At 51.4% G+C, this 24,484-nt stretch overlaps 8 protein-coding genes and 1 pseudogene across 8 annotated transcripts; 2 read left to right on the top strand and 7 right to left on the bottom strand.

The window, feature by feature from the left end:
- Position 1: 1 nt before the first annotated feature.
- Positions 2-2,827, bottom strand: GL50803_0092223 (ABC transporter family protein; the record flags this gene model as incomplete). The annotated part of the gene is made up of 1 exon (XM_001708079.1): positions 2-2,827. One exon carries the CDS (start codon positions 2,825-2,827, stop codon positions 2-4), a length of 2,826 nt encoding a protein of 941 aa, XP_001708131.1.
- Positions 2,828-2,891: 64 nt separating this feature from the next.
- On the bottom strand, positions 2,892-5,336 carry GL50803_009620 (High cysteine membrane protein Group 2; the record flags this gene model as incomplete). Its single annotated transcript, XM_001708078.1, has 1 exon — positions 2,892-5,336. One exon carries the CDS (start codon positions 5,334-5,336, stop codon positions 2,892-2,894), a length of 2,445 nt encoding a protein of 814 aa, XP_001708130.1.
- A 23-nt stretch (positions 5,337-5,359) lies between these two features.
- On the bottom strand, positions 5,360-5,680 carry GL50803_0022504 (uncharacterized protein; the record flags this gene model as incomplete). The annotated part of the gene is made up of 1 exon (XM_001708077.1): positions 5,360-5,680. The coding sequence occupies one exon, from the start codon at positions 5,678-5,680 to the stop codon at positions 5,360-5,362; it is 321 nt and encodes a 106-aa protein (XP_001708129.1).
- Positions 5,681-5,862: 182 nt separating this feature from the next.
- GL50803_009622 (uncharacterized protein) lies at positions 5,863-6,927 on the bottom strand (the record flags this gene model as incomplete). Its single annotated transcript, XM_038046428.1, has 1 exon — positions 5,863-6,927. The coding sequence occupies one exon, from the start codon at positions 6,925-6,927 to the stop codon at positions 5,863-5,865; it is 1,065 nt and encodes a 354-aa protein (XP_037901707.1).
- Positions 6,928-6,996: 69 nt separating this feature from the next.
- On the bottom strand, positions 6,997-8,754 carry GL50803_0017305 (Multidrug resistance protein B; the record flags this gene model as incomplete). Its single annotated transcript, XM_001708076.1, has 1 exon — positions 6,997-8,754. The coding sequence occupies one exon, from the start codon at positions 8,752-8,754 to the stop codon at positions 6,997-6,999; it is 1,758 nt and encodes a 585-aa protein (XP_001708128.1).
- Positions 8,755-8,791: 37 nt separating this feature from the next.
- Positions 8,792-13,745, bottom strand: GL50803_0035332 (uncharacterized protein; the record flags this gene model as incomplete). The annotated part of the gene is made up of 2 exons (XM_001708074.1): positions 8,792-13,435; positions 13,656-13,745. The coding sequence occupies 2 exons, from the start codon at positions 13,743-13,745 to the stop codon at positions 8,792-8,794; spliced, it is 4,734 nt and encodes a 1,577-aa protein (XP_001708126.1).
- Positions 13,746-15,415: 1,670 nt separating this feature from the next.
- Positions 15,416-17,374, bottom strand: GL50803_00137737 (Kinase, NEK; annotated as a pseudogene; the record flags this gene model as incomplete).
- A 794-nt stretch (positions 17,375-18,168) lies between these two features.
- On the top strand, positions 18,169-22,212 carry GL50803_0050345 (VSP; the record flags this gene model as incomplete). The annotated part of the gene is made up of 1 exon (XM_038046146.1): positions 18,169-22,212. One exon carries the CDS (start codon positions 18,169-18,171, stop codon positions 22,210-22,212), a length of 4,044 nt encoding a protein of 1,347 aa, XP_037901708.1.
- A 1,795-nt stretch (positions 22,213-24,007) lies between these two features.
- On the top strand, positions 24,008-24,469 carry GL50803_005568 (uncharacterized protein; the record flags this gene model as incomplete). The annotated part of the gene is made up of 1 exon (XM_001707171.1): positions 24,008-24,469. One exon carries the CDS (start codon positions 24,008-24,010, stop codon positions 24,467-24,469), a length of 462 nt encoding a protein of 153 aa, XP_001707223.1.
- Between the last annotated feature and the right edge of the window lie 15 nt (positions 24,470-24,484).

Raw genomic sequence — 24,484 nt, forward strand, 5'->3', positions numbered from 1 at the left:
CTCACAAACTGAGCGTATCAGTATTGGTTACTGTGAGGAATATCTCCTCCATGGTCGTCTGCCTAATAGACCAGGTTAGTATCCACGCTTCAGAGCTTATCTTAGTAAGCATGTCTTCCAGACCCTTCCCTAAGCTTCCCTTGGGAACTGCAAGCGTTAGTGCCCCGCCCGCTCGGGACACAAGGACGGCAGTTGGGCAATAGACGTTTATGATTTCATCACGGACTCGAAGGACATCTGTAGCATGGACCTCAATGTCCAAACGGTATCCTATTCCGTATCTTTTTTTAAGCTTGCGCGGCGCGTTATTGCAACGCAGACAACCATCTGAAATGATCCCAACCTTATTGGACAGAGCTTCGCATTCCTCCATGCTGTGAGTTGTGAGCACGATAGATCTCTCATACTTTGCCATCTGTATTGCATCCCACATCTTGCGCTTAGATATGGGATCAAGTCCGGTGCTGGCTTCATCCATGAAAATAACATGAGAATTCCCTATCAGGGATAAGGCAACAGTGAGGCGTCTCTTCATGCCACCAGACAGGCTTCTAACCTGGAAATCGACAGACTCCTGCAATCCCACGGTTTGGAGACGAAACATGACTAGATCGGCAATGGAAGGATCAGCTGGTCGGCGCGGTTTGCACTGTACCTTTGTAGTGCATAAGCCCTTCTTCTTAGGAGAATCATTGAGATACACTGTGCTAGCACTGGCAGCATACAGCACGCCTTCCTCCTCAGCAAGCTTCATCCTTCTCTCTAGGTCCTCCAGGTCCTCAGCATAATTAACTCCACGCATATTGCAAAAGAACTTTATGTGCTCTGCAGGAGTCAGGTCCGGCCACAGAATGTCAAACTGAGGCGCATACCCAATGAGCTGGGACACCTTCTGGCGCTGGTGCACAATGCTGTACCCCTCTATGGTGACGTATCCGGAGGTTGGCTTGAGGGTTCCCGTCAGGACCGAGAGAGTCGTCGACTTGCCAGCGCCGTTCGGACCCAGGAGCCCATATATTGTGTTGCGTGGAATGCTGAGACTCAGGTTTTTCACTGCATGCTTCAAGGGTCTTCCACACGCTGTAGCGCAGGAGTTATCGCGCTTGTAGCATCCACCGTACATAACGTTCAAGTCGTAGATAATTACAGGAGCATTTGATATCTTCATATATTGTGATGACCCGAGAGGAGAAAGAACTGCACTCTGCTCTGCAATGACATCTTCGTCCCACTCAGGCCTCACAGGGGGCATTTTGTAGTTAGGCCTGTGCGAATCCGGAGGAGCTGGTGTTGCAAGACAACCCCAGAACTCTAAAGTAAACGGCGCCCAAGGCTTCAGTCGAGATCCGTGAGCGCTGGGTAGTAACAGATCAACATAGGCTGCCAAGACCCAGTAGCACAGGCAGAGCACTGGCGTGATTAGCATGTGAAAGAGCACTGTATGTCCACTGTCATATGCCGCAGCTTGCTGACCACATACAGATCTATCGCAAAGACCAGTAAAGCTTACAAGGTCAGCAACGGTAAATTTAGCTGGCGCATTGAGAAGCTGGTTATACGGGAAAGTATAGGCTCGGAGACTCATAAGCATTATAGATTGAACGGAGTGAAGAAAGGGAATAAGGAAAAAAATACTAAAAGCCCCATTTTCTGGGAATATTATCTGTGGGGAAGATTGGGTCAATCCTAAAAATGTTACAACCAGAATAATTATAAACACAAGAAATGCAACAGATTGGGCCTTAAAGATAAATGAAGATAGGAAGATAGAGACAGAGAGAATGGAGAAGTGGTACATCGTGAGAGTATACCAGTTCACCAAGAAGGGGGTATTTAGCCAATACTCTGAAAATGATAACATCCCAACAATTGAAGTAAGAAGCCCTATGCATATGCAGATTGTGAAACCAACAACAGCGTGGCTTAGGTAATAAGTAGAATCTAGCATCCCTATTGTATGCAGAGATTGGCGAAGCTTAGCCTCTTTCTCTGATACAATTTGATAGCAAAAATAGTACAGAAGAAACAGGCTCGAAATACTCAAAATCATACCGCCCCTATCGAGTATAGGGTTGGTGAAGTTCGTGGAGGAGTACCACTCGAAGTCTGGGAACCGTTTATAGGTGATGGTGTTGTTTATTCGGACACGATTGGACTGCACCAGGTTGTAGGCTTTCGATAACGGATTCGTGGATAGAGCTGAGTCATCGGCAATCTCCTTGAGCTTTGAGGAAAACGTGGTATTAAGTATATATCGCATAATGGCCAGCTGGGCAAGACGCTCTGCACGGAATGGGTCATAGTAAAGATCAACATTTGGATCTGGGTCCCCGAATGTGTAATACCTGTTAACACGCCAATAGTATTGAATGGACAAGTTGTTATAGACTGGCGAAAGAACTTCGAAGCTGAATGCTGCAGCAAGAGACTCAGGGTTAGCCACGGAGTAGGCAGCGATTTCATCCTCGCTATCAAATCCTAGAAGAACATCATTGGAGAGAGGAGGCTCATGAGACATCAAGAGGTATTCCATAAGAGATGCTACATTTCTGCTATTCTTTGGGTAGTATCCAATCTTCTTTCCAACCATTGAAAAGCCATAGAGAGGAATAGTTGGGTATTTTTCTGTTAAGAGAGGCTTTTTAACGGACGCACTCGAGAGAAAAAGGATAAGGAGGGCCGGGTAGAGGAGAATAAAAACCAAGATGGCAGGATGACGCACAAGAACAAGGAAGTTCTTCACTAGCAAAACGCGCATCTGCCTGCCAAAGACAGTGCAATGTCTCTCCACCGATCTCGGGCGATTGGACGCCACAGTGAAGGACATGAGTTTTTAATATGATTGTCGGAGAATATGCAGAATAAATTTACTGAGGTATCACCAGACTATATCAAATGGTCTCAGTGTTAGACAGTGATGTAGTTATATGTTGTCTTGCACCTTCTTTATAGCGAACAATCAGAATAACTACAATCCAAAGAATAATTAGAGAAAGCATAATAATAAAGAGCGCCAAGCTTGATGAAGCTGCCGGCGATATGATACTTTTGCGTGGCTCTTGAATACACGTCGACACAGTATCTTCCGTAGGAGTCAAGATGTACCCTTTGCTGCACGCTGTACATTGAATGCTGTCGTGTGAAGCAGTGCTTTTCAGAACTGCACAGCCTGTACATCCTTGCGGGCAGGTGGTCATGAAGCTTGTAAGGGTATTAAAGTAATATCCACGCTGTGGCTTAGAACATGTCCTTGGGCCTTCACAAATCAAACAGTGAGGCATGCATTGCATAACTCTGGAGGTCAATGCGTCCAAGTAGTATCCCTTTGCTGCCTGTAAGCAATCTGTATCCTTTTCTCCCTTACAGGAGTCACAATTGTTTGTACATTTTATGCAGGCACCAGATCCCGTGAAACTGGAATATCCACGCATACACTTTTCGCAGACAGTTGTGTTACTGCAAAGAATACAGTTATCTATGCACGGGCTACAGATTCCAGCCAGTTTATCTGCCATGAAGCTACCGGGAAGACATTCGGTGCACCTATTCTCGGCATCGCAAGTCTTACAGTTATCTGGGCAGCGGTAGCACTTAAGGTCCTCCATTCTGTATCCCGGAACGCAAACACCGCAGGTCTCAGGTGTTGAACACTTTAGACAATTAACTGGACACGGAGAACAGCTTCCTTCAGCAGTACGATAGTTATAGTCCTTGCATTCGTGGCAAAAGTCTCTCTTAAAGCATCGCTTACAGTTTGCTGGGCACGGTATACATATACCATCAATAAGAATACTCCCATCAGCACATTGAAGACATATACCCTCTGAGGTGCAACTAGCACAATTTGCCACAAAACTAGAACAGAGCACGCATGTGACAGAGTCAGCAGCCTGCAAAGTGATAGCACTCTCCATACAGGCAGTGCATTGACCAGTATTCGTGCAAGTTTGGCAACCTGTGATTGCCGTGCACGGTGGGCACTTACCTTCCTTGAGATAATGTCCTTCACTACAAACGTTGCATATACCAGGATTGCTAGCAAAGCACTGAACGCAATTGGAAACGTAACAATCTGGGTACTTCACGCATACATTGCTGGAAAGATAGTAGTCATCAGCACACGCTTCGCAGATGGCACGCCCGGTCCTTGAGCAGCGAATGCAACCCATCAGCAACGTGCCAGAGCATGTCGCGTGCTCACATATTGTACCAGAATGTCCATCGAGGCATGTTTGGCAAGAGTATTGGCTTGAGCAGGTTCGACAATTGATGGGACAGACAAGGCAGGAACCGCCGTCAAGATAGTACCCTTCCTTGCATGCTGCACACATTCCGGAGTTGGTTGTAGAGCAGGACGTACAGTAGTCTTGTGGGGTACCGTCACACATGAGAGTCATGCACTCGTACCCAACGTAATTTGTCGGGCATGGAACGCATCCAGCACCATCAAGCCTATAGTCATCTTGGCACTCCATGCAGTAGTTGCTGAGGGCTGTGTTGCTACACTTTGCGCAGTAATCGCGAGATACCCCATAACACTTGATGCTTCTGCAATTAATCCCCGTTCGTCCGTTGGGACAAGGGATGCATTTATTGTCTTCACGCAGATAGTAGTCATTTTTGCAGATCGTGCAAGTGAGGGTGTCCTTATTGCATTCCGTACAATAAGGTAGAATTGCCTTGTTCCCGTTTGATTCGCACACAAGATCAGCACAATTAATCCCTGTATATGGCGCAGCACACGGGACGCAATGTCTATTAAAAGCACCGCCCCAGTAATATCCAGGAAAGCACTCAGCACAGTATTCGCTAGTGAGTCCGCCACACTTGTTGCAATACTGATAGGAATACAGGCTGTTACAATAAAGGACCGTGCAATTCTCGCCGCTGAAAGACCCTGTACAAGGCTTGCACCCGGTAGTGGTCAGGTAGAAGTTTGTGTTGCAGCTTGCGCATTCGCTTTTGCCATCGACACATGCTTTGCAGTTGCGGAAAACCTTGTTGTTGCATAACCGGTCCATACAGTTCATGCCTATTGAGTCGTCTGGACATGGTGCACAGCTTCCTCCAGAAAGTTGATAGTTGGCTTGGCATTCCGTACAAGAGTTGCCACTGCACGTCTTGCAATACCTTACAGAAGTCGTCCCACAAGTTAGATACTCACAGTTCTCCCCGGTCCGACCGCCCATGCATGGGGTACAAGCCCCTCTAAAATCTGGAGCAAATCCGTCGCTGCAACGGATGCACTGCTCCGTACTTGCCGGGCACTGTAAGCAGTGCGCATCGGTGCACTGTGCAGTGAGGCTGGTCAAAAGGTGTAAAGTCAAGAGCACCATGAATTTATTAAGCTACCCTAAACTCATCGCTTAAACACATTCCAGTTTAGTGACGAGAAAATGACGCAGAGGGGTCCAATGACCACGAGAGAGGAGGGCATATCAAGAGGACGATGGTTGTGATAGATGACCATCAACAAAAGCGTAATCCAGCTGGCCTTTTCGGCGCCTGTAGTGATGCACGTAACTCCCAAAAAAACTGCCAGAATCAAACTCAGCTGCGCCACCGTTTCAACGTCTACCTTCATATACTTCACCTGATCGATACTAGACATCAGCACCGCAACCCTATTTTCGGCTTCTCGTTGCCTCGCCCTCCGCGTCCGGTCTTGGTTTGAGCTCATGTCCTCTTGTAAATCTTTAGCAAAGTGCGTTTTTATTGTGCAATTTCTAATGAAACAATGTATGAAAATATGAAAGTCGTGTAATAGAATGCTAAAGTATAAACATTCTATAAACCCATTGAATAACAAAGACCTGCGCTAAGAAATTAATATGCATTTCTTCTGTTGCGCACCGAATGGACTTAACTGGGTAGAGCCAGATCTTCGAGCCTGAGGTCACCTTGGTCAATTGCCTTCACTGTCAACATGTCTGCACTGTCTGCCGGTAAGTTCTGGGCAACAGGATGCATCGGGCTAAGACAGAAAGATGGCTTTCGCTGCTTACTACCCAACTGGGGTAGTCTAACGGATGAAGTGCTCGGTAGCGTCTTCTGTGGAGAGCTCCATCTGGCCTGCTTCCGCGTGACATGCATGGTCGGAGACAGCGCACTATTATTTGCAATCTTGTCGGATAGAGGAGCCGGTAGAGCACATCCTTCGATGTTGTCAGCGTCAGACAGAGAGTGCTTGCTTCGCCAACTATGGTAGTGTATATCCGGCGCCAGATGGTTCATCACATAAATGTAGTCATTGGAGTGCTGGCCAACGGGAGTGTGAAGCAGAGAGCCATTTGTTTCGCTGCTCTGCCTCATTCTTGCACGCTGAAGAGATGTGTGATGATAGGTACGTAAGGAGCACAGCTTTGGAGAATAGCACGGGCTCTGCAATGATACAGATGAATCTTCATGCGAATATAATGACTTGTTAAGAGTGGCTACGTGCCGCCACCGCGTAGGACTAGGGCCAGCCGCTGGGGAGCGAAAGGAGCACTCTGACATCGGCTCTGGCTGAGACTCAGAAATAGGGTGCCTTTCGGGGGCAGAAACAGCCTCTCCCGGCGAGGATGCACGACTACGTAATAAACAACCTTCGTACTTTCTTGCTGTCTGTATGCGTTCCTGTCGGTATCGTTCTGCAATGTTAGAGAGAGACGATCTGGTTTTGCGGTTGGATAATTGCAAATTTAGCTTTTGTCGCTTCTCCTCCAGGTCCCGCGCTCGTTGCAGTTTCGTCAAACTTTCCATAGTGTTATATTGCTTGAGGACACATTTCTCTTGTGGGGTTAACAAGTCGGTTTGATACTGTCCAAAACTCTCTGCATCAGCTACAGGAGTCTGGGGATCTATATATGTGAGGGGAAACCCCGCCTCGTAGGAAGTTAACCCTGTACGGTCTATATTTCCAAAGCAAAGTGAGCTGACTGTCATTTATTTTAACATCAGGAAAGAGGTCACGAAGCCCGCCAAAAGAAGCCAGAATGATCTAGAGCTTTACTACTATGCATCCTTGAATGTCACAAACCTCTTTTCAGAAAATCCTTTCTTTCCTCGATCAGCTTCATAGTTAGATAGTCCTAGCACACAAATGAGCGTTGTTAAGAAAATGCTTATGAACATGAGTCCCATACACACGCTTGTTGCTCGTGCATAGCTCTTATTGTAGTACGGATCACCAACAACTGGGTAGAGAGCGCCATAGTCTCCCTGTAACATGATGGAATGGAGAGAAGAAACAATACAAGTGCCCACGCTACACGCTAGGGTCTTGGACAGGTTTGGTAGTACAGAGATGACAGAAAGTTGGGACACAGGCGCCGTCGTGAGGATGACTGCCCATGACATAGAGGTCACTATGTTAAGGAATGCAAAGGCCACCACAAATAGAACTATAGAGGGATAAAAGCTGTTGTACGTGACAAACGGAAACGCTGCTGTGCAAGCAGTTATACCCATAAAGCAGACTGAAAAGATCCTGCGTGTCGTGTACCGTTTGTCAAGGATAGGAAGAATTGTAGCTGTTAAGATATCCATTAGGCCAAAGACGGCATTCAATATACCAACAAACACAGAGGATTGTTCATAAATAACTGAGTATATGAATGGAACAAGCATGCGTGTGGCATTGCGATAAAATGCAGCAAGCAAGTGAATGCTCAATAACGCCTTCAGTGGTCCGGTCAATATTTTCAAAGGAATAAGTGGATGAGTAACTCGCTTCTCTAGGAAAATAAAGAAGCCAAATAGCAAGCACCCTATTATGAACAGGATTGAGCCAATAAGAAAGATCTGCTGGCCTAGGACACTAGCACTGAGAGACGAAACAATGTACGCAAAGGATAATAGAATGATGCCACCAAAGTCTGTCTTACGCTTTTCTGCCCGTGTAAACGGATCATATACAAAAGCCATGCTGGAAAATGTGATCGCAGAAAGCACCGCACAGACGATATAGCAAGCACGCCAACTCATATGCTCAATAATAAATCCTGCTATAAGCGGCGAAATGATAGCCCCCAAATCGAACAGCATAATGGTCAAGAACAAGCCCAGCTTAACCCTTTCTGGGAATGGCAGCAATCGGAAAAGATACCCCTTAGTGACGTTCATGCCTGTCAATGCAATACCAGTGATGAAGCGCATAACTAAGAGAGAATAGAACTCTGGCATGAAGGCAGAGCACAGACTGCTAAGCGTTGCCAGGAAGGCCCAGCAAAGGAACATATTAATTGAACCAAATCGTTCCAGGAACTTTCCCGAGATTGTTCCAGAGACTGCACAGCCAAGGTTCATGGCAACGGTAATCCACTGTGTTAACGAGATATCAATACCGTACTCTTTTGCGATAACAGGCATTGCGACTGTGCTTGTTGCTATATCCATAGTTGGAAGCGCTGCGGTAAGGGAATAATAGAATATCATTACCTTCATGGGCGTAGCATGTAGCTTAAATATCTTTGCTTTACGGCATCGCCGTTGCTGCTGCCTTGGTGACCCAGCAGGCGCTGCATCTGTAATAAGTTCCGTTGCATCATCAGTTATGTCACCTGTCCCATCCACCTTGTCATTATCTTGCACTACCGACTGCAGCTTTTTCTCTTGCTCGTGTTCAGCAGGTGGCTCTGGAACAAGGCCCAGACCGATCTGTACGGATGGCACCATGGTTACATCCACAGGTAATAACGAGACAGTATCAGCCTCCTGCTCTGAGCATCCTTCTGTGTCACAAGGCACCTCGTTGTTTTTAAGCTCAGACATACGACAGCTTCTGTTTCAAATAAATGATATCCATATTTCATAATAGTTTACACAGATGTTCAAAGAGATACTGCTTCAGCTGCTTCAAACATTGTACGTCAGATGGGAGTTGTCTATCCGTGACGGGTATCCTTATAGTGCTCAAGGCGACAGCAATGTCTCCAACCACTCCTACAACTTCAGCAATTGTGTGATCCAATCTGTACTTCTCTTTCACAAAGTCTATGAGTTCATCAACGAGCATTGCCTGCTTACGTCGGAGCTCTATCATGCCACGCCTCACTGCGTCAATGCTGGTGAGTAACTCCTCCATGGACTTCCGGGTACGTGCCTCCGCAGTGCCGAGGGTTTCCAGATAACTGCGCAACTCGGCTTCGCGCTTCTCCAAAATAAGATGGCGCATGGTAGCGGAGCGAGGAAAAGTCTGATTGGCGTTCTCCTCCATTGAAATAATGGATGCAGAGGGTCTACTATTTGCTGTCTCAGTGGGCATATTATCGCGCTGCTGGGCAGAACGAAGGAGAAAGTCAAGGCATGATATCTTTTGCACTAAAGAATCGAGGATTTCTGACTGCTGAGCGGTTTTCTTGGTGACAGACTTGCCAGACAGCGCGGCTATCTCATCGTCTATCATTAGATAATCTGACTTAGGTGGTAGAGTAGCATATTCTGGGGGTGGCTTAAGATTATACCGCGGCGGACTGGATGTGAGCTCGTCAACGGCAAGCATGGTCTGTTGAGTTGTGAGCTTTTTGGCCCGTTCTTTGTCTATAAGAGAGAGCACTTCTTTTGCTTCATCTCGTTCGTCACGTGCCTGCTCATCACGCTCCTGCTTTATTTCTGAAAACAACCTTCCATCTTCACAACTGGAAATAGACGCAAATGAAGAGACGTTGACAAGGGAATTGAGTGTCTGAAGTATTCGAATGCTCTCTGATGTGTGGCCATAATCGTAATGTGTTTCTAGTTGATACCTAGTTTCGAGAAATTCTGGTAAAATGTCATTCATAAGATGCTTGAGAATTGTCGCTGCATCCGGTGTCTCATCTGTTCTGGAAGAAAGCATTGCCTTCAATTTTTGTAAGATTGGCATGTTACGAGATATGGGTATCTCTGATCGACTGGATGCTTCTAGAAGGTTCTTCAGATCGCTATCCATCCATGCATTGCTGTTGGACTCGCTGTACTCCTCAATTAGGAATCTTAGTGCTCTATCAAATCCGGTGTAAAATAAGCAATTCTCGTTGATCTCATTCTTTAGCCGTGTTATGTGCATACTTGATGGAAGAGAAAAGGGAAGATTGGACTGCCTATGAACGATAGAGCTTTCATAGATATTAACTGATTCTTGAGAAGTTAGTTTGGCAGAGTCGATATCCTTTTCTGCCTTCTGATGGACTACTCCTGGTTCTGCACCTGTAAGAATGTCACCTGAACTAGAAATGCCAGAGGCAGCAATTCCATTTGTGTACATAACTTTAGCGTGCTCCGGTATGCAAAATGGACGAATGGATTGTCCAATCCAAGAAGATAAGGCCTCGTGGGTCAAGTTTGGCATAAGATAGTTATCAATATAACTAGTAGGGAAGACGGCTGAAACAGTATCTGGGAAAGTGGTATGCGCCGCATGCCTATGCACAGCTCCAGAGCCGAAAGCCGATAACCCCCCTCCTGGAAGTATTTGCAGTGATCCAGGAGCTGGTCCAACAGATCCACTTAATGAGTTAGAGTTCGTAGACGACACCTGATGTGCGCCTCCTTTTCCTTGTGAAACCAATGGGACTCCGTTGACATCGGACTGAAAGAGAGCATTAGAATCAGCCACTTGTCGCGAGCCTCGCGTGGATGCCTTGGCACGTCTGGCTTGAGGCTTTCTATTTGTCTCTTCACGCTGGGTAGTATTTGGGCTTTCCTCAAGTTTAATTGACGTATCTTGTGATAACGAGCCCCCTAGAGATGCCAGTCCTCGTCGACGACTTGTTCCAGACGTATTTTGAATACCGGAAGATGCAGCAGCAAGCGTTGTTGAACCAGCAGGCTTACCACGTGGTTTCCGTTTGCTTAGTGAAGTTTGTGGCGTATCCTGCAGAGGATTTTTGATATCCTCCAGATCTTTTCCTTGGTAATATTCTAAGTACACACGTGAATAAAAGGGGGCCCCATAAAACAACAAGTTTGCCCCCCGGTTCGAGCTACTCCATATGCGCGGAAAGATCGGCAGTAGAAGACGGTTACTATTCTCATATAGTCCTGCTGTTGGAAGATTAGCGAAGAAGCTTCTATAGTCTAGTGGCGATGGCACGGAGAAGTGCAGATCCATTGATATAAGTACACATTTTTCACTCACACTGGGACACTGTTCATCAGGGTATGAGTATCTGATGGTTGAAACGAGATCAAGAAGAGAAGTAAATGACCTGGTCTGCTTCTTTAAATTGGATTCAATGATATCAGAATCTCTTGTAGAATCTGTGCATTGAGGAGAGTATCTCCACTCAATTAAATTACTAGCAAAGTGCCAAGAAGAGCGGAGAGCATCTAGCTCATGCAGAAACTGCCTTGCAGCCAGCTGAATGGTATGATCCTGGTCTGTAGGAACTGATAGATCTGTGAGTACCTTCTTAAAATAATCTGAATAACTCGATGCTAACCGTTTAGAATCTAAAAAAACTTCGGAAGCCTTATAATTCATAAAGTCAATCAGCTTGTGTAAATAAAACTGCACCATAGGATTGCCAAAGTCGGCAGAAATTCCGGCCGAGGCGTATGTGGAGAGGTCGCATTTCCAACACGGAGTATTTAGATTCTCAAACCCAGCTTGCTTTTGATGAGCAGAAGAAATCCAAAGGTTTGTTTGATAGAGGATCTGATCATATGGTGAGTTTAGCATTTCCATCTTACACGCCTTACAGTAAGGGCTGAAGCATTGGGGGCATAGATACATTTTTCCTTTAGCATTAAGGAGCAAGGCTATCTCTATTGTTGGAAAAATAGGCATGTTATGGTCGGAAGCTTTGTCCCCAAGAAACCGCTGAGCATCGAGTGTATACACATCTGAAAGCTCTCCAATAAAGAGATCAGAGGCTCCTAGCTCCTGTTGACATATGCTGCACAATACCGGTCGGATCATATTTGCCGTTGAGAACGTAACATGATAGCTGCACTCATATGATATGCTCGGTTGTTCTAGATCAAGTGCTTGCAAATAGAGCCCACTGGCTTCATGAAAAGAGCGTCGCTTTAATTGTGGCTCTAGATTGCCATCCGTATGGGCATCAGCTACACTAGAAGAAGTGCTGCTAATGGTAGATTTTGAGGAATACAGTTGTCCATCTATTACAGCCTCTTCTTTGGACTCGTCCTGTTCTTCTTCCAGATCCTGAAGCTTAACGTCTTGGAATGTCACAGAATGATCTCTGAGACTTATGTTTTGATTTGGAATCAGTGAGCACGTAAGAGAGCATTGAAAGAGATGTGCACTTTGAGGAATTTCCGCCAATGAAACTCTTCCAACCACGTGACAGGTACGAATGCAAGTTTCCGTGCAACAAACCTCAGGATACAATAGATCCTCTAACCCCCCTTGTAAAGGTATGTGCAAATTGGCTACTTTGTCGTCCTGAAGATGTGCATTTATGACAAAAGTAAGGGGGACTCTTTGAACCCCTTTACAAACGGTGGGATCTGAGATAGGGAGGGTCAATAATATACCTGTTAAGAATACACTTAAAGAGGTTGTCAATTGTTCGGAGCGAACAAGAAGCTCTCCATCAAGAAAAACAGAGGGGAAAATGCGCCCATCTATTGCCCATATTCTCCGTACAAGGACAAGAACACTCGCTATAGTACTTTCTCTTCCTTGGGCCTCAGACATATAATGGTAAATCGCAGCGTCCCCTACAGATATATGGTCGTAGCAAAGATAATTGGTTGCCCAAAAGAGATCCATGCGGCGAAAGAGCCTACTAGCAGCCATGCTCACTGGTACATACTGATGATCGCCTACCAATTGTTGCAAAGGGGCGTCTATTAATGCGGTAAGACCCCGGTTCCCAAGGCCCCCAGGAAGAGAGTAGTCACAGGGAGTATCAGTAGATCTATTATCAGGGAGGTACTCTGCATTCATGGCCATGAGAGCTCTTTCATAACCCTTTATTATCGGTGGGAATACAGGAGTGTCCTGTGTCTGTGCATCTGTCAGTATCTTGAGCTTCAAAGACTCAAGGGAAGCAAGCATTGGAATAGTAACGTCTTTCCTAACACTAGCTGTGCCAATAATAGATTGTGAATCGTTTTCTGATGCCTCCTCAACAGGAAAGTTAAAAGATTCTGTTTGGATTGCCGCAGGCGTCGAATTAATGAGAATACCAGCCGTGCCAAATTCGCGAACACCAGAGGCATGGAGGACATGAGGCATGCCAAGGGGGAGTGCAGTGATGGGTGGATAAGAAGAGCCAACAAGAACAATATCGAAAATATGAGCACAAATGTCACGAAGAAGATCCTTAGTGGCTGGATTCTGCGATAACTGAATTAGTAGCGGAGTGCTGAGATGCTGTATCTTAAAGTAAGGTACAGCTAGAGACTCTTTGGTTCGAAGTATATAGACAAAATATGTTAATTTGTCCAACGAACGTTGACCCGTAATGGCTTCCTTAGGTATATTGCCTATTGGAATTATCTGTGTGTCAGTTGGATGGTAAATGCTCGGCGGTCAATCCCTCGTCTAAAAGCCCGTTAATAGAAAGCCAAAAGAGGTAAGAAGTTGAATAGTTGGCAGGAATGCGTACCCTTTTGGCAGTTTCGTAGAGCGTGATAGGAGAGGAAATTGTTCTACCTTCGATCCGCTGGGCTAGTTTCCAGTAATCTTGAAGTATAGTGCCGCCGAGCTACAAACATACTCTTCCTAAATGGAGTTCTTTGTTCGAGTAATGGATAACGACAAATTCGCCTGGAAGGAAAACACCGTTACTCGTGTCAAAGAAAGTCATTTTCTTTTTTTGGTACTAACGGTGATCATAATAGTGCCTCTAACTCAGAGATAAGCCACTATGATATCTACTGGAGTATTACTAGCTTAATTACGAGCATACTATTAGATATCTCTTGGCAGAAAGAGGCTGTCGCTTGTCAGTAGAAAAATAAGGAGGAAGGTTTATTTTCTCGAATTATCTGCGTAATTCTAGCGAGTTTTGTGTCTGTCGCCACTGAGCTTGTTGACTAGGTAGTCAATATAAGGCATGTTAGGTGCCATACATTGTTATCATGAGTTTTGGGCTGATTTCATCAATCTGATAGCGAATGACCTGTACATGTAATACACTGATATAGCTGCTTCACTATAGCCCAGGATGAAGAATTAGACGCAGGGTTTTGCCGAGACATGTAGGCAAGCGCGCGGGGACGCCTGTCTGCAGGGGGCCGCAGCCCCAGGCGTCTCATCCCGGGCGCCGCACGCTGCACCCCTGGACTCGGTCCCTCGGGGCCCTGAGCATGCCTCCACACTGCGCGGGACAGAACCTGCTCACCAGGAGCTGAGGAGATGCCCCGCTCAGTGCCCATGCCGACGACACATCCATCTTCCATAGTAGCAACAGTGACGCGACGGGGGTAGTCACAGAGGCGGCAGGCCTGGCGAAGCGATTGGCTCGACGGTCAACACTGACAAGTATAGGAACACAGAGGGGCAGGAGGCCTCCTTCCTGGCCGGTCGAAGGAGCTCCCAGGGCAACGGAGGGCCGAAGCTAGTGATGGCACTAATCACTCGCCGTGCTGGTTGAGACGGACCCACACGCAACCCATGTGAATCCCTCGACAAGAGATGGGGCCCCTGGGGTGCTTGGCTGACAGAGGCGGACTGATCCTGCCCACACCGGAGAGCGGTGACCTGGGCCACCTGCCGGGCGTCTGCCGCAGCAGCTGGCAGTGCCTGACACCCTCGAGTGGACAGGCGCCGGTTGTAGAGAGACGACCTCGATGAACCGGTCCTGACCGCTCCTGGTGCCTCAGACGACGCCTCTCAGAGAGGTGGCCCTGGACCGACGCCTCGGTGGACCGAAGCATCACCCAAGTGTGCTGTGCAGATGGACCAGCCCACACGTCACCGAGCCAGACGCACTGCACAGGGTGAGCGCCGACATGATCTCGTGCTGGGTGACGGACCACCTGCAAGAGTGCACTGCGATCCATGAGTAGGAGGGCAAACCAGGGCCGGACCTCTCCCCCGACACAACGCATGGGAGTACTCTGCCGGCATCCGCGAACGCGTACTATGACTCCAAGATAGAGGCGCACGGGGAGCGCATCCTTGATAATGGAACAGATGGTGCCCTCCACGAGAAGATGAAGAGGCACCCCGAGGAACGAGGTAGGCACCCGGGGTCGTGGCGTATCCTATCTTCGTCATGAAGCATCAGCACCACAAAGCTACTCCGGAGTACATGGCCAGAGTCAATTGCTCTCGAGACTAGATCGCTGTGACCGACACAAGGCCCGAGACAACGGATGCTCAATAGATGTCAGACGATGGTTGACCCCGACGGGCCAGAGAGAAGAGACGCCCCGGAGCATATAGTGGAGCACCCAACGGCTCCCAGGCGGGATGCACAAGGCTCTTCTCCAGAGTGGGCGGCATCCGAGCTTCGGACTCTGGACGGGTTTACTCGGACAGGAGCTGGCAAGCCGACCTTGATGAAGAAGAGCAGATCTCGTTTGAGAAGATGTCTACTATCTCTTTGCGATCCTTCTTCTTAGCGATATTGAGGGCAGTGGTACCAGGCGAGTGACCATGGCAGCTGCAGGTTGTCTTCAGATATTTCTCGTTTTCTTTAGGAAGTCTTGTACATTCCACGGTGTTGCTATATGCTGCGTTCATAAGGGCGATCCCCCTTGGTCGTTTGCATGCCGCCTTCGCCCTTCAGCAGGGGCCTGACACACTCTGGATGGCCATTGCACACCGTCCATGTGAGGACAGTCTGATGCTCGTTGTTCTTTATACGAGCTTCTTGCTTGAGCAGCTCTACACTCCCTTCGTGCCCTCGTGCTGCTGCATACATGAGCTCCGTCCACCCTGAGATACTGCTCTCATACTCCATCAAAAGCTCAACGTGCCCAATATAGTCCACCAGGGGGTCATTGGAACGATTGCACCGTGCCGCGAATACGAGAGCGGTCCAACCGCCTACTTTCTCTCCCTTTTCGTGTTCCACTAGCAGTTCTACTATTTCTGCGTATCCATTGCCGCAGCCACCATCAGAGCTGTTCCTTTGCGCATGTACCATCCGCTTCTTGTGACCTCTTTGTATGTTTTCCTCCCCCTCTGGATGGGTAAGAGTGCTTTTACAGCCCCCGCGTCGTTTCTATTGACAGCTCGCATGAGCGCCGTGACGCCGTTCTCATCGGTTGGGTCGATGGCCTCCACCACGGTTCCATGTCCTGCCTCTGCCGCAATCACCAAGGCCGTCTTGCCTTCGCTGCCGATCCGGTCCTTCTCATATGGGACCAGAAGGGAGGCAGCTCTTGCATAGTCCTCCTCTGTGGCGATCATCAGGTAGTCCAGCCATTCTTGTCCTGGAGGCCCCTCTCCTCCCCAACAAGCAACTCGACGGGACTGACGTGCCCCTGCTCGTCGCGCTGACCAACGCCGAGTCTTTCTTCAAGCAGCATCCAGACGGTCTCCGTGCTATTTGTGTGCAGCACGCATCAGCCCGGGCAACAAAAAGAGGCTGGACTGAGGGTCAGTCGTGTTCATCCTGTCACCGAACTGTGCAAGCCTATTCTCCAGTGCCTTACTCATGGCTAGATGCTCCTTACCTTGGTCTTCAAGTGCGTCGATCTTAGTAGATCTAGTCTTAACATCCTCTTCCAGCAACGCGATCCTGGCGTTAGCGCCATTCAGCGCAGCCTCCAAGGATCCGCACTTATACTTCAGCATCACGCACTGACCTCCCAACTCACCAACTGGGATGTCGAATGTAGCGAGCGTCTCGTGCAGCTCCCTGGCCGTCGGCCTCCTCTCTGGCTCCAATACGAATATCCGCTCCAGAACACTCTTTATGAAGCCATCAGTGACACCGCTCAGGTCCGGCCTCCACCCATCGATGAAGACCTCTGCTGGCTCCTTGCCCCCCAAGAAGTCCGGTCTCCTCAGAGTAGTAAGTTCATAAATGATGACCCCGAGGCTCCATACATCAGAAGCGGGGCTGGCCTCATTACGGAGGAGCGCCTCGGGGGCCATGTATACTGCCGTGCCTGCAATGGTGCTCCCGCATCTCAGGGCGTCCTTACAGAGGCCGAAGTCGGCGATGACGAAGCGCTCTCCGTCTGCGCTGATGAGGACGTTGGCAGGCTTGAGGTCGCGGTGGACGAGGCCCTTAGCACCTACCCCACTAAGGCCGTGGAGGTAGGCGAGGGCGGCGGCGACCTGCTTCATGACAGAGAGGATCATAGCGATAGGGACGGGGATCTTCCTTCGTTTGTGCTCGGTGAGGAGGTTGTCAAGAGTCCTGCTGTGCCGGTCCGTGACGACGTAGATGAGGCCCTCGTCTTCAATCACTTGATGATACTTGAGGACCCGGGTGAAAGATGTTAAGAAGGGCGGCCAGCCTACGCTTAATAGCATCCACACCGTGCTGATCCAGACCGTCGAGCCGGATCTCCTTCACAGCAAGGTGGGGGCATCCCCTGAGAGAGTAGATAACACTGAAGGCCCCCGCTGAGCACGGGGATGCCACCAGCGCCCATCGGCTCTGCAAAGCCGCTAACTGCACTGTTACTAGCAACTCCTAGGGCGCCCTCTGCGGTGGCTGGGACAGGGAGTGGAGTCAACAGCCGCAGCTGATTTTAACTGCAATCCGGAGCCATCCTTTGGAGTGGCCTTGGCTACTACCCGAGCAAGGCGCCCAGTGTGAGCTGTCGATGGCAGGCCAAGGAGAGGCATACTAACGGCTTGTATGGCCTTAAGCAGGCCGGATCCTGGAGGCCGACGCGGAGTGCCCCAGACAGAGTATGCCGATCAGGGACCACACTGAGCTCTGGATGCATCACTAGGGAGAACTCTCGTCATGTTATCCACAACCAGCCATCGTCTCCGGACGGTCGAGAAGTAGGCGCGGCTTACCCATGAGACCTCTGAGCGCACCTGCAGGCGGGGTCAGTGATACAGTGACAGCAATGTACAGGAGTGCGCCCCGAGCAATCACTCCACAAGAGAGGTGCGGTCTGAGTCTGGCCCTCACTGGTCCTGTTCCTATGGAAGTCAGAGAGAACTACACTATCAGCTGGCCTCTGGTTGGTGTGCTCCTATCTCGTCCTTCTCCGGTCCAACTGATCAAGAGAGCAAGAGCGGCTGTCTCTCACTGCTCGCGGTCAATGCACAAGTCTGATGAAAGAGCAGTGGCACGTGTACTCCGGCTAATGTTGGTAGGATTTCTCCTAGTTTGTGCAACAGTGCTGGCAAAGGACAGTGGGAAGACCGCGCAGTGTGACGGAGACAATGGCTACACGCTCCAGGGCGACGCGTGCACCAAGGCGGCTCCTGACAACGCGTGCCAGACCCTGGGAACCGCCGGGTGTGCCACGTGCGACTCGGGTAGCGGCGGGGAAACCTGTCTTACATGCAAGAAGGACGCGCAATACGTCGCGGCCAACAAGAAGAGCTGCAAGGATGCCTGCGACACGAGCGGAGGAGAGGTAATAGACCAGGCTGCCAGCCCGGCGAAGGTCTGCAAGTGTGACGGAGACAATGGCTACACGCTCCAGGGCGACGCGTGCACCAAGGCGGCTCCTGACAACGCGTGCCAGACCCTGGGAACCGCCGGGTGTGCCACGTGCGACTCGGGTAGCGGCGGGGAAACCTGTCTTACATGCAAGAAGGACGCGCAATACGTCGCGGCCAACAAGAAGAGCTGCAAGGATGCCTGCGACACGAGCGGAGGAGAGGTAATAGACCAGGCTGCCAGCCCGGCGAAGGTCTGCAAGTGTGACGGAGACAATGGCTACACGCTCCAGGGCGACGCGTGCACCAAGGCGGCTCCTGACAACGCGTGCCAGACCCTGGGAACCGCCGGGTGTGCCACGTGCGACTCGGGTAGCGGCGGGGAAACCTGTCTTACATGCAAGAAGGACGCGCAATACGTCGCGGCCAACAAGAAGAGCTGCAAGGATGCCTGCGACACGAGCGGAGGAGAGGTAATAGACCAGGCTGCCAGCCCGGCGAAGGTCTGCAAGTGTGACGGAGACAATGGCTACACGCTCCAGGGCGACGCGTGCACCAAGGCGGCTCCTGACAACGCGTGCCAGACCCTGGGAACCGCCGGGTGTGCCACGTGCGACTCGGGTAGCGGCGGGGAAACCTGTCTTACATGCAAGAAGGACGCGCAATACGTCGCGGCCAACAAGAAGAGCTGCAAGGATGCCTGCGACACGAGCGGAGGAGAGGTAATAGACCAGGCTGCCAGCCCGGCGAAGGTCTGCAAGTGTGACGGAGACAATGGCTACACGCTCCAGGGCGACGCGTGCACCAAGGCGGCTCCTGACAACGCGTGCCAGACCCTGGGAACCGCCGGGTGTGCCACGTGCGACTCGGGTAGCGGCGGGGAAACCTGTCTTACATGCAAGAAGGACGCGCAATACGTCGCGGCCAACAAGAAGAGCTGCAAGGATGCCTGCGACACGAGCGGAGGAGAGGTAATAGACCAGGCTGCCAGCCCGGCGAAGGTCTGCAAGTGTGACGGAGACAATGGCTACACGCTCCAGGGCGACGCGTGCACCAAGGCGGCTCCTGACAACGCGTGCCAGACCCTGGGAACCGCCGGGTGTGCCACGTGCGACTCGGGTAGCGGCGGGGAAACCTGTCTTACATGCAAGAAGGACGCGCAATACGTCGCGGCCAACAAGAAGAGCTGCAAGGATGCCTGCGACACGAGCGGAGGAGAGGTAATAGACCAGGCTGCCAGCCCGGCGAAGGTCTGCAAGTGTGACGGAGACAATGGCTACACGCTCCAGGGCGACGCGTGCACCAAGGCGGCTCCTGACAACGCGTGCCAGACCCTGGGAACCGCCGGGTGTGCCACGTGCGACTCGGGTAGCGGCGGGGAAACCTGTCTTACATGCAAGAAGGACGCGCAATACGTCGCGGCCAACAAGAAGAGCTGCAAGGATGCCTGCGACACGAGCGGAGGAGAGGTAATAGACCAGGCTGCCAGCCCGGCGAAGGTCTGCAAGTGTGACGGAGACAATGGCTACACGCTCCAGGGCGACGCGTGCACCAAGGCGGCTCCTGACAACGCGTGCCAGACCCTGGGAACCGCCGGGTGTGCCACGTGCGACTCGGGTAGCGGCGGGGAAACCTGTCTTACATGCAAGAAGGACGCGCAATACGTCGCGGCCAACAAGAAGAGCTGCAAGGATGCCTGCGACACGAGCGGAGGAGAGGTAATAGACCAGGCTGCCAGCCCGGCGAAGGTCTGCAAGTGTGACGGAGACAATGGCTACACGCTCCAGGGCGACGCGTGCACCAAGGCGGCTCCTGACAACGCGTGCCAGACCCTGGGAACCGCCGGGTGTGCCACGTGCGACTCGGGTAGCGGCGGGGAAACCTGTCTTACATGCAAGAAGGACGCGCAATACGTCGCGGCCAACAAGAAGAGCTGCAAGGATGCCTGCGACACGAGCGGAGGAGAGGTAATAGACCAGGCTGCCAGCCCGGCGAAGGTCTGCAAGTGTGACGGAGACAATGGCTACACGCTCCAGGGCGACGCGTGCACCAAGGCGGCTCCTGACAACGCGTGCCAGACCCTGGGAACCGCCGGGTGTGCCACGTGCGACTCGGGTAGCGGCGGGGAAACCTGTCTTACATGCAAGAAGGACGCGCAATACGTCGCGGCCAACAAGAAGAGCTGCAAGGATGCCTGCGACACGAGCGGAGGAGAGGTAATAGACCAGGCTGCCAGCCCGGCGAAGGTCTGCAAGTGTGACGGAGACAATGGCTACACGCTCCAGGGCGACGCGTGCACCAAGGCGGCTCCTGACAACGCGTGCCAGACCCTGGGAACCGCCGGGTGTGCCACGTGCGACTCGGGTAGCGGCGGGGAAACCTGTCTTACATGCAAGAAGGACGCGCAATACGTCGCGGCCAACAAGAAGAGCTGCAAGGATGCCTGCGACACGAGCGGAGGAGAGGTAATAGACCAGGCTGCCAGCCCGGCGAAGGTCTGCAAGTGTGACGGAGACAATGGCTACACGCTCCAGGGCGACGCGTGCACCAAGGCGGCTCCTGACAACGCGTGCCAGACCCTGGGAACCGCCGGGTGTGCCACGTGCGACTCGGGTAGCGGCGGGGAAACCTGTCTTACATGCAAGAAGGACGCGCAATACGTCGCGGCCAACAAGAAGAGCTGCAAGGATGCCTGCGACACGAGCGGAGGAGAGGTAATAGACCAGGCTGCCAGCCCGGCGAAGGTCTGCAAGTGTGACGGAGACAATGGCTACACGCTCCAGGGCGACGCGTGCACCAAGGCGGCTCCTGACAACGCGTGCCAGACAGAGAACTGCCAGGAATGCACTAGCAAAGGCACGGCCAACGAGGTCTGTACAAAGTGTACTTCTACTCATTACTTGACACCAACAAACCAGTGCGTACCTGACTGCGCAGCCATCAGCGGATACTACGGAGATACTGACAAGAAGTGTAAGCCATGCAGCCTTGAGTGTGCTGAGTGCGTTGGGCCGGCCAACAATCAGTGCAGTGCCTGTCCTGCTGGCAAGAAACTGACATATACAGATGACAGCCATCCTAATAACGGAGGCGCCTGCGGGGATGCGTGCAAAGTGTCTGCAGATGGCACTGGCTGTGAGACATGTGGGGCCCAAATAGGAGGAACTGCATACTGCTCAAAGTGCAAGACCTCTACTCAGGCCCCCTTGAACGGCAACTGTGCGGCCAATTCACGAGCAGCCTTCTGTGCAACAATCACAAATGGGGCCTGTACACAATGCAATGAGGGTTACTTCCTCAAGGACGGCGGCTGCTATCAGACAGATAGACAGCCTGGTAAGCAGGTGTGTAGTAGTGCACAGGGAGGAACATGTCAGACGTGTGCCAACGGACTGCAGGCACAAGGTGGGGCCTGTGGGGAGTGCCATTCTACTTGTGCTACGTGCTCGACTGCAGGTGCGGCTGATAAGTGTAAGACCTGTGCCACTGGGTATTACAAGACAAGCGATAGTGATGGCCCGTGCATGAAGTGCTCAGAGAAGATCTCCGGATGCAAGCAATGTGTGTCGTCATCTGGCAGCTCAGTCATATGTTTAGAATCAGAAGTAGGCACTGGTGGAAGCGTCAACAAGAGTGGCCTCTCCACGGGGGCCATAGCCGGTATCGCTGTTGCTGTGATTGTTGTTGTAGGTGGTCTTGTTGGTTTCTTGTGTTGGTGGTTCCTGTGCAGAGGAAAGGCGTAGATGTACTTAGATAGTAAACACGTCACTAGTGGTGCAGCTGCCGACAAGCGGGTGCGCCTTATGTACGTTGCTAGCCTGCAACCGGGAGAAGGGGTGGCCGCTTCCCTGCCCCCGAGCGTGCTCTGCACAGCGCCGTTGACACCGTCATGGCCGAGAACGGTGCACTCGATATCCTGCGCCTGCCGATGAGCTGCATCGATGCGAGGAGAGCAGCCCAGCTCCACAGCTCGTCTGCTTCTGATGGGATCTATTAGCACGCGTAGGCAGCCCGAACAGTCTTATTTTTGCTTCGGCGAACTGGGCAAGATCGGAGTTTAATGGCAGTTGAGGCAAGTGAAGGCAGGCCCCTTGCTCCCAGGCAGTGTTCAGAGTCCGAAGCTCGGATGCCGCCCACTCTGGAGAAGAGCCTTGTGCATCCCGCCTGGGAGCCGTTGGGTGCTCCACTATGCGCTCCGGGGCGTCTCTTCTCTCTGGCCCGTCGGGGTCAACCATCGTCTGACATCTATTGAGCATCCGTTGTCTCGGGCCTTGTGTCGGTCACAGCGATCTAGTCTCGAGAGCAATTGACTCTGGCCATGTACTCCGGAGTAGCTTTGTGGTGCTGATGCTTCATGACGAAGATAGGATACGCCACGACCCCGGGTGCCTACCTCGTTCCTCGGGGTGCCTCTTCATCTTCTCGTGGAGGGCACCATCTGTTCCATTATCAAGGATGCGCTCCCCGTGCGCCTCTATCTTGGAGTCATAGTACGCGTTCGCGGATGCCGGCAGAGTACTCCCATGCGTTGTGTCGGGGGAGAGGTCCGGCCCTGGTTTGCCCTCCTACTCATGGATCGCAGTGCACTCTTGCAGGTGGTCCGTCACCCAGCACGAGATCATGTCGGCGCTCACCCTGTGCAGTGCGTCTGGCTCGGTGACGTGTGGGCTGGTCCATCTGCACAGCACACTTGGGTGATGCTTCGGTCCACCGAGGCGTCGGTCCAGGGCCACCTCTCTGAGAGGCGTCGTCTGAGGCACCAGGAGCGGTCAGGACCGGTTCATCGAGGTCGTCTCTCTACAACCGGCGCCTGTCCACTCGAGGGTGTCAGGCACTGCCAGCTGCTGCGGCAGACGCCCGGCAGGTGGCCCAGGTCACCGCTCTCCGGTGTGGGCAGGATCAGTCCGCCTCTGTCAGCCAAGCACCCCAGGGGCCCCATCTCTTGTCGAGGGATTCACATGGGTTGCGTGTGGGTCCGTCTCAACCAGCACGGCGAGTGATTAGTGCCATCACTAGCTTCGGCCCTCCGTTGCCCTGGGAGCTCCTTCGACCGGCCAGGAAGGAGGCCTCCTGCCCCTCTGTGTTCCTATACTTGTCAGTGTTGACCGTCGAGCCAATCGCTTCGCCAGGCCTGCCGCCTCTGTGACTACCCCCGTCGCGTCACTGTTGCTACTATGGAAGATGGATGTGTCGTCGGCATGGGCACTGAGCGGGGCATCTCCTCAGCTCCTGGTGAGCAGGTTCTGTCCCGCGCAGTGTGGAGGCATGCTCAGGGCCCCGAGGGACCGAGTCCAGGGGTGCAGCGTGCGGCGCCCGGGATGAGACGCCTGGGGCTGCGGCCCCCTGCAGACAGGCGTCCCCGCGCGGGTGCTCACGAACGTTGAAAGAGAATATTTACAGTTGAACCCTCAGCTTACATCAGCGTTCTTCAGGGTAGTCATCTTTTAATAGAGCATATTATAGAGATATCTACGCATATGACTAGCATGTGACTATAGATAGGACCAATTCAATCCTTTAAAAAGATCATCCTTCAAAATGACTATCTTCGATCTTCTGTTCAATTCTGAGACTAGTAACGTTAAATCAGTCCATAGGGCTCCTCATACACTTATCTTTCTTGCATTTGTCTGTACAAAATGCGGCGAAAAGACGAAAGAGATAGGAATATGCCCCGAGGATAGGGTAGAAATACCTAATTCTAAGGGTGACACCAACATGCACTACAAGTGCAAAGGATGTAGTTCCAGATGTAATGTAGATATCATTTCCGAAGCCACCTTTGCCCCAGAAGACGCAGGTCCAACTGGAGCACGCGTTGCCACGGTCGAGTGTCGAGGATCGCTGCAGCCACTAAAATGGTACTATGATCAGTTGATCGTCACGTCTGCCAGTGGCACAGAGCTAAAGGCTTCTGGCAGTGACCCAGACTGGTGTGATTATGATGAACTACTAGAGGAGCAGGTGGAGCTGACCGAGATGAGGTTTACTGTGCAGTAAATGAGAGCAGGAACT

This window comes from Giardia intestinalis, chromosome 2, assembly GCF_000002435.2.
Source record: "Giardia intestinalis strain WB C6 chromosome 2, whole genome shotgun sequence".
NCBI lineage: Eukaryota > Fornicata > Diplomonadida > Hexamitidae > Giardia > Giardia duodenalis.